Consider the following 16369-nt stretch of genomic DNA (forward strand, 5'->3'; position numbering starts at 1 on the left):
AACTGCGTTTCCCCTCCAGTCAGCAGACGGCGATGTGCGTCTTTCAGGCGACGCTGCCAGCGTGACGTATAATCTAGTGGACGGTTCTTCATAAACAGCTCGTCAACCACCTCGGTAGCTTGCTAGCCAACATAGCCGAAAGATTCAAGCTATTTATACGCTTTCGGTGTATATTAGCTGCTGTGTTTTAGACACACTTAGGTCGTATCTACTTGTTAACCTATTTAATTTTATATTACGTTATTTTGTATTAGTCAGCTATAGTAGCTGGCTGGTTTAGTTAGTACTAGCCTAGTCGCTAATGATAGCTAGCTAGCTAACATCCCTGAACATGAGCTCCCTAAACTTCTCCCCTCTTGTTAAAGAAGAGGCGGTCTGCTGGACGGAGAAAGAAGCTCTGGGGCTGAACATTGTCGTGAAAGAGGAGAAGGAAGAAGAGGGGGTCACAGTAAAACAAGAAGTAGAGGGTGAGGCTGTTACAGTGAAAGAAGAAGAGAAAGACGTTTCAGTGAAAGAAGAGGAAGACGCGTTCAGAGTGAAAGAGGAGGAGGATGTTACAGTAAAAGAAGAGGATGCAGTTTTTGGAGTGAAGAAGGAAGGGGAGATTACTGTCACATTGAAAGATGAAGAGGAGGAGATAGGAGATCTGATTAACACCAGTAAGTACCGCCTTAAATGTGTTTAACTTTGGATATTCGGAGTTGGTTCGTCAATACCTCTTCAACGGAGGGCCCAGGATGATGACTGATATGTCTAGAATCAGACGACTAGAGAGCAAGCTACCCCTTGTTTTCTCCGTTCCGTTTCCAAAAGTGACTTAACATATATATTTGAGAAGGGTCTATCTGCTGACCGCAGACTGGGGGGCACGGCATGTAGTGATGTTTTACTACACACCGTGCCCCCCAATAGTGCCATGTGAGAGTTGGGTTGGCTACACCAAAGATTATGGATATACTGACAAGATGTCTCTCCGCCCTAACAAGGGGAGTTGTTGTCCACAAAGCGGCACTGTGGGTTGTCTAGCTCCCGCCTATCCTTTCTTTGGATTGGTGGATTCCTCTTATTATTGTAATCTATTGTTTATATTCTATGAGGGTTGTTGACGTCAACCGCTTGTATTCGATGGAGAGAGATGCTAAGCTACTAGCATGAATATGCATAGCGATCTGGAGACAACTCCTATAGTGTTTTTATCAAAGTTGTCGGTATGTCACGTGTCCACATAACAACTTAATCATTACGAAACTTCTGTTGGATCAAGTATACCTCACGTAGAAAATAAGCCATTCATTTTGTTGTTGACCAAATTCGACACTTTCCACATTGCGTTGATAATTGTTTCTACTTGGATACAACCTACTGTAACCTACTGGCATGGCCTAGAGAGTTACAACCTACTGTAACCTACTGGCATGACCTAGAGAGATACAACCTACTGTAGCCTACTGGCATGACCTAGAGAGATACAATCTACTGTAGCCTACTGGCATGACCTAGAGAGTTACAACCTACTGTAACCTACTGGCATGACCTAGAGAGATACAACCTACTGTAACCTACTGGCTTGACCTAGAGAGATACAACCTACTGTAACCTACTGGCATGACCTAGAGAGTTACAACCTACTGTAACCTACTGGCTTGACCTATAAAGCTAGTTTTTAAATTCCTGGATATTAAATGAATATTTTCCATAATAATGATAATTTCTATCTTTCTATCCATATGTGGGTTCCCTCTCTTTTGTCTTCCCCTCTACACCAATAACAGACAACTACTGTGGGCCTCCCAATCACAGCTGGATGTGATACAGCCTGGATTCGAACCAGGGACTGTAGTGACGCCTCTTGCACTGAGATGCAGTGACTTAGACTGCTGCGTCCGTGTGTGTGTCTGTTAACTATTTAACTGTACTAGAAGGCTTCAAAGGCAGCAAAACATTTTTATATCGTTTTCGTTTTTTGGGCATGGAAAATATTGGCCAAAAATGTAATATCGGTGCATCCCATTATTCTAAAATGGATTATATTATACATATTTTCCTCATCAATCTACACACAATACCCCACAATGCCATCACAATACCCCATAATGACATCACAATACCCCATAATGACATCACAATACCCCATAATGCCAAAGCAAAAACCGGTTTAGATTTTTTGCAAGTGTATTAAAACTATTCCCCATGATAACTAATCTTAGTAATTTAAGATGTACGATCCCAGGATAACTAGTCTCAGAGTAATGTTAGATCCCAGGATAACTAGTCTCAGAGTAATGTTAGATCCCAGGATAACTAGTCTCAGAGTAATGTTAGATCCCAGGATAACTAGTCTCAGAGTAATGTTAGATCCCAGGATAACTGGTCTCAGAGTAATGTAAGATGTAAGATCCCAGGATAACTAGTCTCAGAGTAATGTAAGATCCCAGGATAACTAGTCTCAGAGTAATGTTAGATCCCAGGATAACTAGTCTCAGAGTAATGTAAGTTTCAGATTGTTTTAACCCATTACAGGCTAAGCCCTGTCTGAGGGGGAGGTTCTTCTAAGCTATATGGAATTGTTTTAAGAAGATTTAAACAACATGAAGGGCTTCCCCTGTATTGTACTGTTTTAAGAAGGTTATACCAAGGATCATTTTGCTATTTGATTTTGAACTGTAAGACCCATGGAAGTATCAACAAAAATTATTTGTCCATACTGCTGTAACCCATAGAACACCAGTAACCATAGTAACACATTGGATAGCATTCACAACATGGAACAACAGTAACCATAGTAGCACATTGGATAACATTCACAACATGGAACAACAGTAACCATAGTAACACATTGGATAACATTCACAACATGGAACAACAGTAACCATAGTAACATTGTTTCCCCCAGAACATCTAAAGGAAGTTTGTTCTGAAGTGTCTGTCTGATATCTAAGAGATGTAAAAAATTATATCTATTTTTTTACATGTCTTTAAGTCTTTAACCCCCTTTTTTTGTCACTTAAGTCTTTCCACATTTTGTTACGTTACAGCCTTATTCTACAATGGATTAAATAAATAAAAATCCTCATCAGTCTACACACAATACCCCGTAATGACAAAGAGAAAATAGGTTTGGAGAAAAAATGTCACATTTGTTACAAATAAAAAACAGAAATACCTTATTTACGTAAGTATTCAGACCCTTTGCTATGAGACTTGAAATTGACCTCAGGTGCATACTGTTTCCATTGATCATTGTTGAGATGTTTCTACAACTTGATTGGAGTCCACCTGTGGTAAAGTCAATTGATTGGACATGATTTGGAAAGGCACACACCTGTCTGGCTACCACAGCATTCTGAAGCGATACGCCATCCCATCTGGTTTGCGCTTAGTGGGACTTCAACAGGTCAATGACCCAACACACTTCCAGGCTGTGTAAGGGTTATTCGACCAAAAAGGAGAGTGATGGAGTGCTGCACCAGATGACCTGGCCTTCACAATCACCTGACCTCAACCCAATTGAGATGGTTTGGGATGAGTTGGACTGCAGAGTGAAGGAAAGCAGCCAACAAGTGCTCAGCATATTTGGGAACTCCTTCAAGACTGTTGGAAAAGCATTCCAGGTGAAGCTGGTTGAGAGAATGCCAAGAGTGTGCAAAGCTGTCATCAAGGCAAAGGGTGGCTACTTTGAAAAATCTAAAATATATTTTGAATTGTTTACCACTTTTTGTTGGTTACTACATGATTCCATATGTGTTATTTCATAGTTTTGATTTCTTCACGATTATTCTACAATGTAGATAAAATGGTAAAACAAATAATTATAACCCTTGAATGAGTAGGTGTGTCCACTCGTTTGACTGGTAATGTAAATCTCATGAATGTTTTTACATTCAGTTACATGAAGTCACTTTCTTACCACTTCTTCCATAGTCAAACATGTCAAACAGATTTTTTTAAATCAAAAGGGATGCTGTCAAAAATGTATTGAATTCAAATGGATTTACCCAGCCTACAAAGCACTACAGCCACTCTGTGACAACCAGTTCTGCTCTTTTATTGAGGGATCTAGTCTAGATTAAACTTCATAGGAAGACAGTTTTATCATGTGGAGGTTTCATTTAGGTCTCTGTTTAACGACATACTCTGTGTGTCTTTGCAAGGAGAGGAACCAGACTCTCACTCTGACAGCGGGAAGAATCCTTCAGGGGAACCAGACTCAGAGACGCCCAAACCAGCAAGACAACACCACTGCTCCCACTGTGAAAATAGTTTTTGCTGGTTAGGGAACCTAAAACTGCATGAGAGGACACACGCCGGAGAAAAGTCTTTCCAATGTTCCCAGTGTGGAAAGAGTTTTACTAAGATAGGGCACTTGAAAGCTCATTAGAGGATACACACAGGAGAAAAGCCTTTCCAATGCTTCACAGATGAAAGCAGGTTCACACTGAGCATGTGACAGACGTGACAAGAGTCTGGAGACGCCGTGGAGAACGTTCTGCTGCCTGCAACATCCTCCAGCATGACCGGTTTGGTGGTGGGTCAGTCATGGTGTGGGGTGGCATTTCTTTGGGGGCCGCACAGCCCTCCATGTGCTCGCCAGAGGTAGCCTGACTGCCATTAGGTACCGAGATGAGATCCTCAGACCCCTTGTGAGACCATATGCTGGTGCGGTTGGCCCTGGGTTCCTCCTAATACAAGACAATGCTAGACCTCATGTGGCTGGAGTGTGTCAGCAGTTCCTGCAAGAGGAAGGCATTGATGCTATGGACTGGCCCGCCCGTTCCCCAGACCTGAATCCAATTGAGCACATCTGGGACATCATGTCTCGCTCCATACACCAACGCCACGTTGCACCACAGACTGTCCAGGAGTTGGAGGATGCTTTAGTCCAGGTCTGGGAGGAGATGCCTCAGGAGACCATCCGCCACCTCATCAGGAGCATGCCCAGGCGTTGTAGGGAGGTCATACAGGCCACACACACTACTGAGCCTCATCTTGACTTGTTTTAAGGACATTACATCAAAGTTGGATCAGCCTGTAGTGTGGTTTTCCACTTTAATTTTGAGTGTGACTCCAAATCCAGACCTCCATGGATTGCTAAATTTGATTTCCATTGATTACTTTTGTGTGATTTTGTTGTCAGCACATTCAACTATGTAAAGAAAAAAGTATTTAATAAGAATATTTCATTCAGATCTAGGATTTGTTATTTTAGTGTTCCCTTTATTTTTTTGAGCAGTGTATATACATATATATAGTCTGTTCAACCTCTCTTTCGTGTCGTCCGAGATTCCTGAAGATTGTAAAGCTGCCGTGGTCATCCCCCTCTTCAAAGGGTGTGACACTCTAGACCCAAACTGTTACAGACCTATATCCATCCTGCCCTGCCTTTCTAAAGTCTTCGAAAGCCAAGTTAACAAACAGATTACCGACCATTTTGAATCCCACCGTAACTTCTCCGCTATGCAATCTGGTTTCAGAGCTGGTCATGGGTGCACGTCAGCCACGCTCAAGGTACTAAACGATATCAGAACCGCCATCGATAAAAGACAGTACTGTGCAGCCGTCTTCATCGACCTGGCCAAGGCTTTTGACTCTGTCAATCACCATATTCTTATCAGCAGACTCAACAGCCGATAAGAACAACCTATCAATCAACAACCGATCACTGCCCACACCCGCCCGACTAGCACCACTACTCTGCACGGTTCTTTCTTAGAATATGTGGACAACTATAAATATCTAGGTCTCTGGCTAGACTGTAAACTCTCCTTCCAGACTAATAATAAGCATTTCCAATCCAAAATTAAATCTAGAATTGGCTTCCTATTTCGCAACAAAGCCTCCTTCACTCACACTGCCAAACATACCCTCGTAAAACTGACTATCCTACCGATCCTTGACTTCGGCGATTTCATTTTCAAATAGCCTCCAACACTCTACACAGCAAACTGGATACAGTCTATCACAGTGCCACCCGTTTTGTCACCAAAGCCCCATATACCACTGCTCTCGTCGGCTGGCCCTTGCTACATATTCGTCGCCAAACCCACTGTCTCCAGGTCATCTATAAGTCTTTGTTAGGCCGCCTTAACTCAGAATACTGGTCACCATAGCAACACCCACCCATAGAACTCGCTCCAGGAAGTATATCTCACTGGTCATCCACAAAACCAACACCTCCTTTGGCCGCCTTTCCTTCCAGTTCTCTGCTGCCAATAACTGGAACGAATTGCAAAAATCGCTGAAGTAGGAGACATATCTCCCTCACTAACTTTAAGCATCAGCTATCTGAGCAGCTTACCGATCGCTGCCGCTGTACACAGCCCATCTGTAAATAGCTCATACAACTGCCTACCTCATCCCCATGTTTTATTAACTTTTTTTGCTTTTTTGCACACCAGTATTTCTACTTGCACATCATCATCTGCACATCTATCACTCCAGTGTTAACTTCTTGCGACTATAGGGGGTGCTGTTTCAAATTAACATAATTGTCTCTACAGATGAAACGGCTTCCTACTCAATTCTTGATCGTACAATATGCATATTATTGTTATTATTGGATAGAAAACACTATCTAGTTTCTATAGCCGTTTGAATTATGTCTCTGAGTGGAACAGAACTCTTTCTACAGCGAAATCCATGACAGGTTTTGCGAAGGTCTGAGAGCGAAGCTCTGATCTCAGTTCAGTTTAAAGGGGTGTGTATATCCTATGGAACGACACAAACTGCACCCGCTTTCCCCTGGATGTCAGTAACCAATGAGAAGTGGAATGGGCTTCCTAGGTGGCTCTCAGAGGTTATAAAACACCAAGGAGTGAGGTACGCCTTCTTTTCGACGTTGAACTTTACGCACAGAGAGACCTGGGGATGCCATTTTCGAACGCTCACTAATGAACTTTAGATATATCAGTCTGTAATTTAATTTGATAAAGGTGTTAGAAACATCATAACGAAGCTATTTGAAACCGAGTTATATCAGATTATGCGAGTATATTGCTATTTTTCGGAATTTCCTCGGTATTGCGTATTGAGGATTTGGACACGTTAGCTAATGTTAGCAATTGTTAGCTATAGTTAGCTGCTATATCAGAAGTTGAATGCAACGTTTTACAACCAAGCAACGATTCTTTTGGACAAAAGTACCACTTGGCCAAGATTCCGATGGAAGCTCGTCGAAAAGTAAGAGCTATTTATGATGTTATTCCATTTTTATGTGGAAAAATGTAAACTCAATAATGGTAATTAGTGACGCAGTTATTGCGGCACTAGTCTGTCTGTAACGCACACTGTATGTCTAGTAACGTTAATTTTAAAAATCTAACTTAGCGGTTGCATTAATAACTAATGCATCTTTCATTTCATGGCCAACCTGTTTTTTTTTAGTCACGTTTATGAATAGTTTTCGATAAAAATAGTTGTATTATCATGATGCTGCCGGGCAGATTGCTTGAGTAGTTGGACAGTATTTCCATTGTGTAAGCACGATTTGTGCCGCTAAATATGCACATTTTCGATAACTCTATATGGATTGTGTAATGTGATGTTACAGGAGTGTCATCGGAAGAATTCTGAGAAGGTTAGTGAACAAAATTAATATATTTTGGCGATGTTTACGTTATCGCTCTCTTAGGCTAGAATCAATGCTCTGGTAACGTTTGCATATGTGGTATGCTAATATAACGATTTATTGTGTTTTCGCTGTAAGACACTTAGAAAATCTGAAATATTGTCTGTATTCACAGGATCTGTGTCTTTCGATTAGTGTATGCTGTGTATTTTTACGAAATGTTTGATGATTAGTAAGTAGGTAAACACGTTGCTCTATGTAGTTATTCTAGTCCATTTGTGACGGTGGGTGCAATTGTAACCTATGACATCTACCTGAAATATGCACATTTTTCTAACAAAACCTATCCTATACCATAAATATGTTATCAGACTGTCATCTGAGGAGGTTTTTTCTTGGTTAGTGGCTATCAATATCTTAGTTTAGCCGAATTGGTGATAGCTACTGGTGTTGAGAGAAAATGGTGGACAAGAAAAATGGTGATTTTTGCTAACGTGTTTAGCTAATAGATTTACATATTGTGTCTTCCCTGTAAAACATTTAAAAAATCTGAAATGGTGGCTTTATTCACAGGATCTGTATCTTTCATTAGGTGTCTTGGACTTGTGATTTAATGATATTTAGATGCTACTATTTAATTGTGACGCTATGCTAGCGGTGCTAATCAGTGTGGGGGGGGGGGGGGGGGGGGGGGGGTGCTCCCGGACCCGGGGTAGGTGCTCGGTAGAGGTTAATTTGTAATTACTTCGCTACTAAGGCCTATTTATTGCCTTACCTCCTTACTCCATTTGCACACACTGTATATAGACTTTCTATTGTGTTATTGACTGTACGTTTGTTTATCCCAAGTGTATGTAACTCTGTTGTTTTTTTGTCGCACTGCTTTGCTTTATCTTGGCAGGTCGCAGTTGTAAATGAGAACTTGTTCTCGACTGGCCTACCTGGTTAAATAAAGGTGAAATACAAAGAAATCTTAACTTTATTAGCAACACCCAAATGTATATTGTCATTAACGCGGTTCTTCAATAATTACACATAATTCTTAATACTGTAGCAAACATTTATATTAAGCAGGACATTCAAACGAGCCTTACAATTATAATCCAAAGTAGTGTGAAATGTACTCATAATCAACCTGGAAATAGAGGTTACTCCCCTGAGTTTTCCCCCATTCACATTCAGAATACACTGTGAAAAACTAAAAGCTTTGCTCACCATTTTTGCTCCAGGCCGATATACTACATCCATAACTTGTGGTTTCCTCATTAGCAGATATACTACATCCATTACTATCGGTTTCCTCATTACCAGATATACTACATCCTCATTAGCAGGGAGGTGTTTCTGCAATCAAATTGTGTGCGCATCGCCCTCGTGCCACAATTTTATTGAACACAGAAAGGGGCCTATATTGGAGACCAAAAGTCATCTGGCACACTGCTTAGAGTTTCAACAACATGAATAACTTATTTCTAGTCTACAATCATCGATGTTACTACTAAAATATGACTATTCTTGCTCATTTTAAGACAATTGTCAAATAATTTTAACATTCATTACAGACGTCAATTGTTGTACAACATCATGGCTACGCTGTTGGCATCACCTTTTACAGTGGATTTCCACTGTTGTGGGCCTTTAATCATCTGACTTTGTTGTTCACACAGGAGAGAGACGGGACAGTCGTGGATCCTCTGGGGAGCCTCAAAAACCTCATGATGCTGAAGAGGCAGAGAAGAGTCTCTCCAGATCAGAACGCCTCAATAAACACCTGCAGAGATCCACAGGGAACAGAACTCACTGCTGCTCTGACTGTGGGAAGAGATTCACCTCAGCAGGCATTACAATTCATCAAAGGATCCACACAGGAGAGAAATCTAATAGCTGTGTTCAATGTGGGAAGAGTTTTACTACATCTAGCAATCTGACTATACACCAGAGAATACACACAGGAGAGAAACCTTATAGCTGTGTTCAATGTGGGAAGAGTTTTACTACATCTAGCAATCTGACTATACACCAGAGAATACACACAGGAGAGAAACCTTATAGCTGTGGTCAATGTGGGAAGAGTTTTACTGCATCTGGCTCTCTGACATTGCACCAGAGAATACACACAGGAGAGAAACCTAATAGCTGTGGTCAATGTGGGAAGAGTTTTTGTCAATCTAGTGATCTGACAGTGCACCAGAGAACACACACAGGAGAGAAATCTTATAGCTGTGGTCAATGTGGGAAGAGTTTTACTACTTCTGGCTATCTGACTTTACACCAGAGAACACACACAGGAGAGAAACCTTATAGTTGTGGTCAATGTGGGAAGAGTTTTACTACTTCTGGCTATCTGACTTTACACCAGAGAACACACACAGGAGAGAAACCTCATAGCTGTGATCAATGTGGGAAGAGTTTTAGTCAATCTGGCCATCTGACAGTGCACCAGAGAACACACACAGGAGAGAAACCTTATAGCTGTGATCAATGTGGGAAGAGTTTTACTTCATCTAGCAATCTGACTATACACCAGAGAACACACACAGGAGAGAAACCTTATAGTTGTGATCAATGTGGAAAGAGATTTTGTCAATTTAGTGAACTGACAGTGCACCAGAGAACACACACAGGAGAGAAACCTTATAGCTGTGATCAATGTGGGAAGAGTTTTACTAGATCTAGCTATCTGACAGTGCACCAGAGAACACACTCAGGAGAGAAATCGTATAGCTGTGACCAGAGGTAATCTGATAAAAGATTTCTGACTAAACATCAGAAAATACATGAAGGAGTTGTTTCATGATATCAATGAATTAATGTCACAATGTAGAATGTTTTAACATTGTAGTAGGAGTATTTTAATATTGTCACAATGTAGAACCCTAAACGTTTGCCCCTTGTGCTATTGATTTCAACATGATATGGATATTAGCCTCTTGGGGAAAATCCAGGCTCTGAATTGAAATAGTTACTATTTATGAGATTTAGTAAGTACACATTATTCCCAGATTCCGTGTGGTTTTTGAGCTGTTAGTTTTAACAGGGCGTGCAACCTCATCTCCCTCCTGTCGCACAAATTATTTTAGCATGAAATTGATTAGTTATGACAAATTTGTGTTGCGTTCCTTTGTTTAGCGACCCCTACATTTAAATGCATTCCCACATCACGTACAACCTGATTTTTCCCCTAATTGATATCAGTGATTTATTGCTACTTGTCAAAACAGCGTTTCTGGTGCTTGTGCAGTTTATAAGGAGTTTGTTTAAGAAAAAATACAAGAAATATGATTATTGTGGCAGATGTTTGTGTAAATAGCACATGTTATGTTTAGGTTTCTGCAAATTGGTTATTGATTTGGACACATTAAAACTGTGTTTTGACATTGAGGCTATCCCACCTAGCACAATGTAATTGAAAAGACGTTGAAAATAAGATGGCAATCAACAACAAATTTTTATTTTATTTTTTATTATACCATGCCTTTTTTAAACATTTTTTATTATACCATGCCTTACCATTAAGTTAATTATTGACAATACATATTATCAAAGGGGTGTACATTTGGTTTTGGTAATTCATGTTTACAATTGATGTAACTTTTTAGTAATCATAATTATTTATGCAATCAACTGACAATTTTCGGGTATAAATATATTGACATTGTTGCCCTTCTTTTAGAATAGCAGGGTTCATTCTCAGATGTGCCAACCCAAATGTACTAGAGCATGACATTGGGGTCTGGGCCCTGATCCAACAACATGCCTAACGAGTGATCCCTGTAAAGAGAGAGAAGCTTCGCAGTGAGGTGGAAAGTTACTACGGATATTGCAGGAGTTTCCTCTTGAAATCAGACAAGTCTGTTGTAAGGACAACTTGGTTGCTGATTGTCTCAAGAGTTAAAAAGATTTGTGGTTTGCGTTTAGACGGTGCGTTGCCATGGATCACAATTTATTATGACTGCGCGTTTTTCCGTATTGGAGATGAGTTTTGTTTGGGCTCATGAAGCATTGTAGTTGATAATGTGAAATGGAAATTGTTTTCTGTTGTCCAACAAAAATATAGGATATATTTTTTGTCTTAAGGGGAAGGTGTTACAGGCTTTGGTTTTTCCATTTATGTTTTGAGGTTGGACTTTAGCACGTATAGCTCGTTAGCACGTAGGACACACTGATTGGTGTCACCTCGTTAGTCAGTATGTGTTACACCTGTGCTGGCTTGTCCATCTCGTTAGTGGGAAGGTGTTTCACCTGAGCTGGTCCAGGTTCTATTTAAGAGTGTCTGGCCCAGTGCTCCAGTTGTCTTGATAGATGTGGAGAATCAACACCTTTAGTTGCTCCACCTTTTTGGTTGGCTTCCTGTCTGTAAGTTTGTGAGTTTTTATTTCGTTTACCTCTTCTTGGGCAGATTTAGTGGGTCTCGTGGTGGGTGTCTTTTAGGTCCCAGTTGTTGTTACTAGTCAATTTTCATTGGACACCCCCATAGTGTCTTTCAGAACCCCTCCTAAAAAACAAGCTTATATTTTGGGTTGGACATTGTAACAATTTAATCGATGGCATTTCCTTAGGATGCTCATTAGTCTTTAAGTTGTTTTTTATCCTCTTATGTTTGTGTTCTAAATATTTCTGTTTACATTCATAGTTTTTCCTGTGAAGCCATTGTGTTGCATCTATGTCTGAAATGTGCTGTATAAATAAAGCTTGATTTGATTTGAACATATTGCAAAACAAATTAACCCAATGACTGACCAATCAGACTCTTGCTAAACCAATGAATAAATATGTGCAAAAGCAACACATATCTTGGTCCATCTTTAGTATGAAAAACAATATAAAGTCTGTATATCTCCCACTATGTCAAAATAGTGCTGGTATGTACGTTTTAGTATCACTTTTCAACCAACCCAGTCCATTTGTTGAAATCAACAATACGTCAAAGGATCTACCAGGGGCTTGAGGTGGTCTCCCACACCTCTGCTGGTGGAGTGGTAAACACCACTCCCGGCTCTACCAGGGGCTTGAGGTGGTCTCCCACGGCTCTGCTTATGTCATGTTCTGTGGCCTTGCTGTTCCATTTCTTGACTGCCCCTGCAACACAGAAATAAACACATTTAGTCATATTATATAAAACACTCAAAGTAATGGATATGGAGCATCTACAGCCTCAGTTACACCTGGCACCTAAATGTGACTTCTGTCGTCTGATCACTCCAAGCTGCATTAGGTTCAGATCTACCAGGATGGGCCTTTGACAGTCTGGATGCAGTCAGGCCACTGAATATAAATCAGCATTGTAAAGAGATGGGTTGAATGAGTGGGGAAAAGGACATTTGACACAAATTACCTTCATAATATCAAAGAACAAATGTGTGTGCCTGAGGAGAAATTAACTTTCCTACAGCCAAAAGGGGTGAGAAATTACACATCCTTGGGACGTCCCTAGCCCATTGAAGTTGGCATTTAAAAGGGTTAACTTCTTTAATATCAAATGAGGAGAGAAACTTACCACACAAGTCAGAGTTATTCTTAAACTAAATCTTTATTCACTTATTAATAATGGAGCAGGTAAATACAACGTACACATATAAAGTGAATCAATTGAGTGCTCTACGATAATGATGGCTGGTCGACCCACAGGACGAAAGTACAAAGGTCTTTTATAGCCAAGATATACCCCTTTCAACCTACATAACGAACAACAGATGTATAGAACGGGTCACAAGGTTAAGATTTGTATGAAAGATACCTATAATTGTCAGCAGACAGTATCTGCTGTAAAAACAGTACTCTTTGTGTAGAGACCAGGGTCTGGCCCTGGGGTCATCTCTCCCTGGTACCATATAGAACAGAAACATTAACTCATGCTCTGGAATAAGGTCTCTAGACATTGTAAATCTCCTGTCAGTGTTTTCTCCCAGAGGTCCATCCTCAGTAGAACACACAGACACAAGAGTTCTAAGAACCCTCTATTCTGTTGCATAAAACAACCATTTGATGCAATAAAAGTATTATAACATGATGTTGCAGTTTTGCTCTCTCAGTGTCCACTGAAAGTTGACTAGTAACAACAACTGGGACCTAAAAGACACCCACCATGAGACCCACTAAATCTGCCAAGAAGAGGCAAACAAAAGAAAAACCCACACCAAACTTTAAGACAGGAACCAAACCAAAAAGGTTGCGCAACTAAAGGTGTTGACTCTCCACATCTATCAAGACAACTGAGGCACTGGGCCAGACACTCTTAAATATAACCTGGACCTGCTCAGGTGAAACACCTTCCCACTAACGAGATGGACAAGCCAGCACAGGTGTAACAAATACTGACTAACAGGGTGACACCAATCAGTGTGTCCTACGTGCTAACGAGCTAGACGTGCTAAAGTCCAACCTCAAAACATAAATGGAAAAACCAAAGACTAACTAACACCTTAAGAGAATGCTCACCACCAACAGAAAACAACTTCCATTTCACATTATAATCAACTACAATGCTTCACCTTCACCAATATAAACATGGTGTCTGTCTAACAACAACTAAAAACAATATTTATTTTTCCCACAAAGAAACCTAAAACTAACTAGCTTCTAGAACTCTCTTTCCTTTGAAACGAGCCCAAACAAAACCCCTCTCCAATAGGGAAAAACGTGCAGTCAAAATAGTGACCCATGGCAACGCACTGGCTAAACGCAAAACTTGCTGACTGCCCACCCTTGAGACAATCAGTAACCAACTCCTGCAATATCCGTAGTAACTTTCCACCTTACTTCTCTCTCTCTTTTCAGGGTTCACTCGATAGGCATGTTGTTGGATCGGGCCCCAATGTCATGCATTTGGGTTAGCACATCTAAGAATGAACGATTGTTAATAAAAATTGATTATAGAACAATTTATTATACTGCTTTCATGTGTGTATATACACAAACATCTGCAACAATTATCATATTACATGTATTTTTTTAAAACAAGCAGCTTTTTCAACTTGTAGAAAACAGCTAGCTACATTTTGAAGTGCTGCATTTTGATTAAAGTGGGTCACCAACGCAGTAAGTGTAACACAGCTCTTTTTTTGTTAGTCACTTTTTGTTAAATAATACTCTTTCAATTCAGAGCCTGGATTTTCCCCTGAAGCTAATATCCATATCATGCTGCAATCAATTGAACAGGGTAAACGATAAGGATAAGGTAGAACATCATTAAAATACTCCTTCTACAATGTTAAAACATTCTATATTGTGACATCATTAAAATACTCCTACTACAATGTTAAAACATTCTACATTGTGACATCATTAAAATACTCCTACTACAATGTTAAAACATTCTACATTGTGACATCATTAAAATACTCCTTCTACAATGTTAAAACATTCTACATTGTGACATCATTAAAATACTCCTACTACAATGTTAAAACATTCTACATTGTGACATTAATTCATTGATATCATGAAACAACTTCTTCATGTATGCATTTTCTGATGTTTGATCAAACACCTTTTATTAGAGTATCTCTTGTCACATTGATCACAGCTATGAGGTTTCTCTCCTGTGTGTGTTCTCTGGTGTCGAATCAGATGACTTGATGTAGTAAAACTCATCCCACATTGATCACAGCTATAAGGTTTCTCTCCTGTGTGTGTTCTCTGGTGTGAAGTCAGCTGGCTAGATGTAGGAAAACTCTTCTCACAATGATTACAACTATAAGATTTCTCTCCTGTGTGTGTTCTCTGGTGTATAGTCAGAGAGCTTGATGTAGAAAAACTCATCCCACATTGATCACAGCTAAAAGGTTTCTCTCCTGTGTGTGTTCTCTGGTGTGGAGTCAGATGGCTAGATGTCTTAAAACTCTTCCCACAATGATTACAACTATAAGATTTCTCTCCTGTGTGTGTTCTCTGGTGCACTGTCAGAGAGCCAGATGTAGTAAAACTCTTCCCACATTGATCACAGCTATAAGATTTCTCTCCTGTGTGTGTTCTCTGGTGTATAGTCAGAGAGCTTGATGTAGTAAAACTCATCCCACATTGATCACAGCTAAAAGGTTTCTCTCCTGTGTGTGTTCTCTGGTGCACTGTCAGATAGCCGGATTTAGTAAAACTCTTCCCACATTGATCACAGCTGTAAGGTTTCTCTCCTGTGTGTGTTCTCTGGTGTTGAGTCAGATGGCGAGATTGACCAAAACTCTTCCCACATTGACCACAGCTATAAGGTTTCTCTCCTGTGTGTGTTCTCTGGTGTTGAGTCAGATGGCAAGATTGACCAAAACTCTTCCCACATTGATCACAGCTATTAGATTTCTCTCCTGTGTGGATCCTTTGATGAATTGTAATGCCTGATGAGGTGAATCTCTTCCCACAGTCAGAGCAGCAGTGAGTTCTCTTCCCTGTGGATCTCTGCTGGTGTTTATTGAGGCGTTCTGATCTGGAGAGACTCTTCTCTGCCTCGTCAGCATCATGAGGTTGTTGAGGCTCCCCAGAGGATCCACGATAGTCCCGTATCTCTCCTGTGCGAAGAACAAAGTCAGATGATTAAAGGCCCACAACAATGGAAATCCACTGTAAAAGGTGATGCCAACAGCGTAGCCATGATGTTGTACAACAATTGACGTCTGTAATGAATGTTAAAATTATTTGACAATTGTCTTAAAATGAGCAAGAATAGTCTTATTTTAGTAGTAACATCAATGATTGTAGACTAGAAATAAGTTATTCATGTTGTTGAAACTCTGAGCAGTGTGCCAGACGACTTTTGGTCTCCAATATAGGCCCCTTTCTGTGTTTAATAAAATTGCGGCACAAGGGCGATGCGCA

The 16369-nt window shown here is 40.3% G+C and overlaps 2 protein-coding genes across 3 annotated transcripts in view; one reads left to right on the forward strand and one right to left on the reverse strand.

Moving 5' to 3' along the window:
- The first annotated feature begins 87 nt into the window (after window positions 1-87).
- LOC129842720 (zinc finger protein 73-like) lies at window positions 88-12493 on the forward strand. The gene is made up of 2 exons (XM_055911346.1): window positions 88-659; window positions 9232-12493. Exons 1-2 carry the CDS (start codon window positions 332-334, stop codon window positions 10302-10304), a joined length of 1401 nt encoding a protein of 466 aa, XP_055767321.1. The 5' UTR covers window positions 88-331; the 3' UTR covers window positions 10305-12493.
- A 1937-nt stretch (window positions 12494-14430) lies between these two features.
- LOC129842718 (zinc finger protein ZFP2-like) overlaps window positions 14431-16369 on the reverse strand; it is a 213879-nt gene continuing 211940 nt past the window's right edge. For both annotated transcript variants that reach the window (XM_055911344.1, XM_055911343.1), the window contains one exon: window positions 14431-16062. In XM_055911344.1, coding sequence (XP_055767319.1) covers window positions 15020-16062 — 1043 coding nt within the window. In that variant the 3' untranslated portion in view covers window positions 14431-15019. The remainder of the gene's footprint in view (window positions 16063-16369) is intronic.

This window comes from Salvelinus fontinalis, unplaced genomic scaffold (assembly GCF_029448725.1).
Source record: "Salvelinus fontinalis isolate EN_2023a unplaced genomic scaffold, ASM2944872v1 scaffold_0062, whole genome shotgun sequence".
Classification (NCBI taxonomy): Eukaryota; Metazoa; Chordata; class Actinopteri; order Salmoniformes; family Salmonidae; genus Salvelinus; species Salvelinus fontinalis.

What these genes read in the sequence shown, in the direction of transcription:
- LOC129842720 (XM_055911346.1), top strand. Translation starts at nt 332, where the DNA reads ATGAGCTCCCTAAACTTCTCCCCTCTTGTTAAAGAAGAGGCGGTCTGC. An exon ending in AGGAGATCTGATTAACACCA is followed by an intron (nt 660 to 9,231) that starts GTAAGTACCGCC and finishes TTGTTCACACAG; the next exon opens with GAGAGAGACGGGACAGTCGT.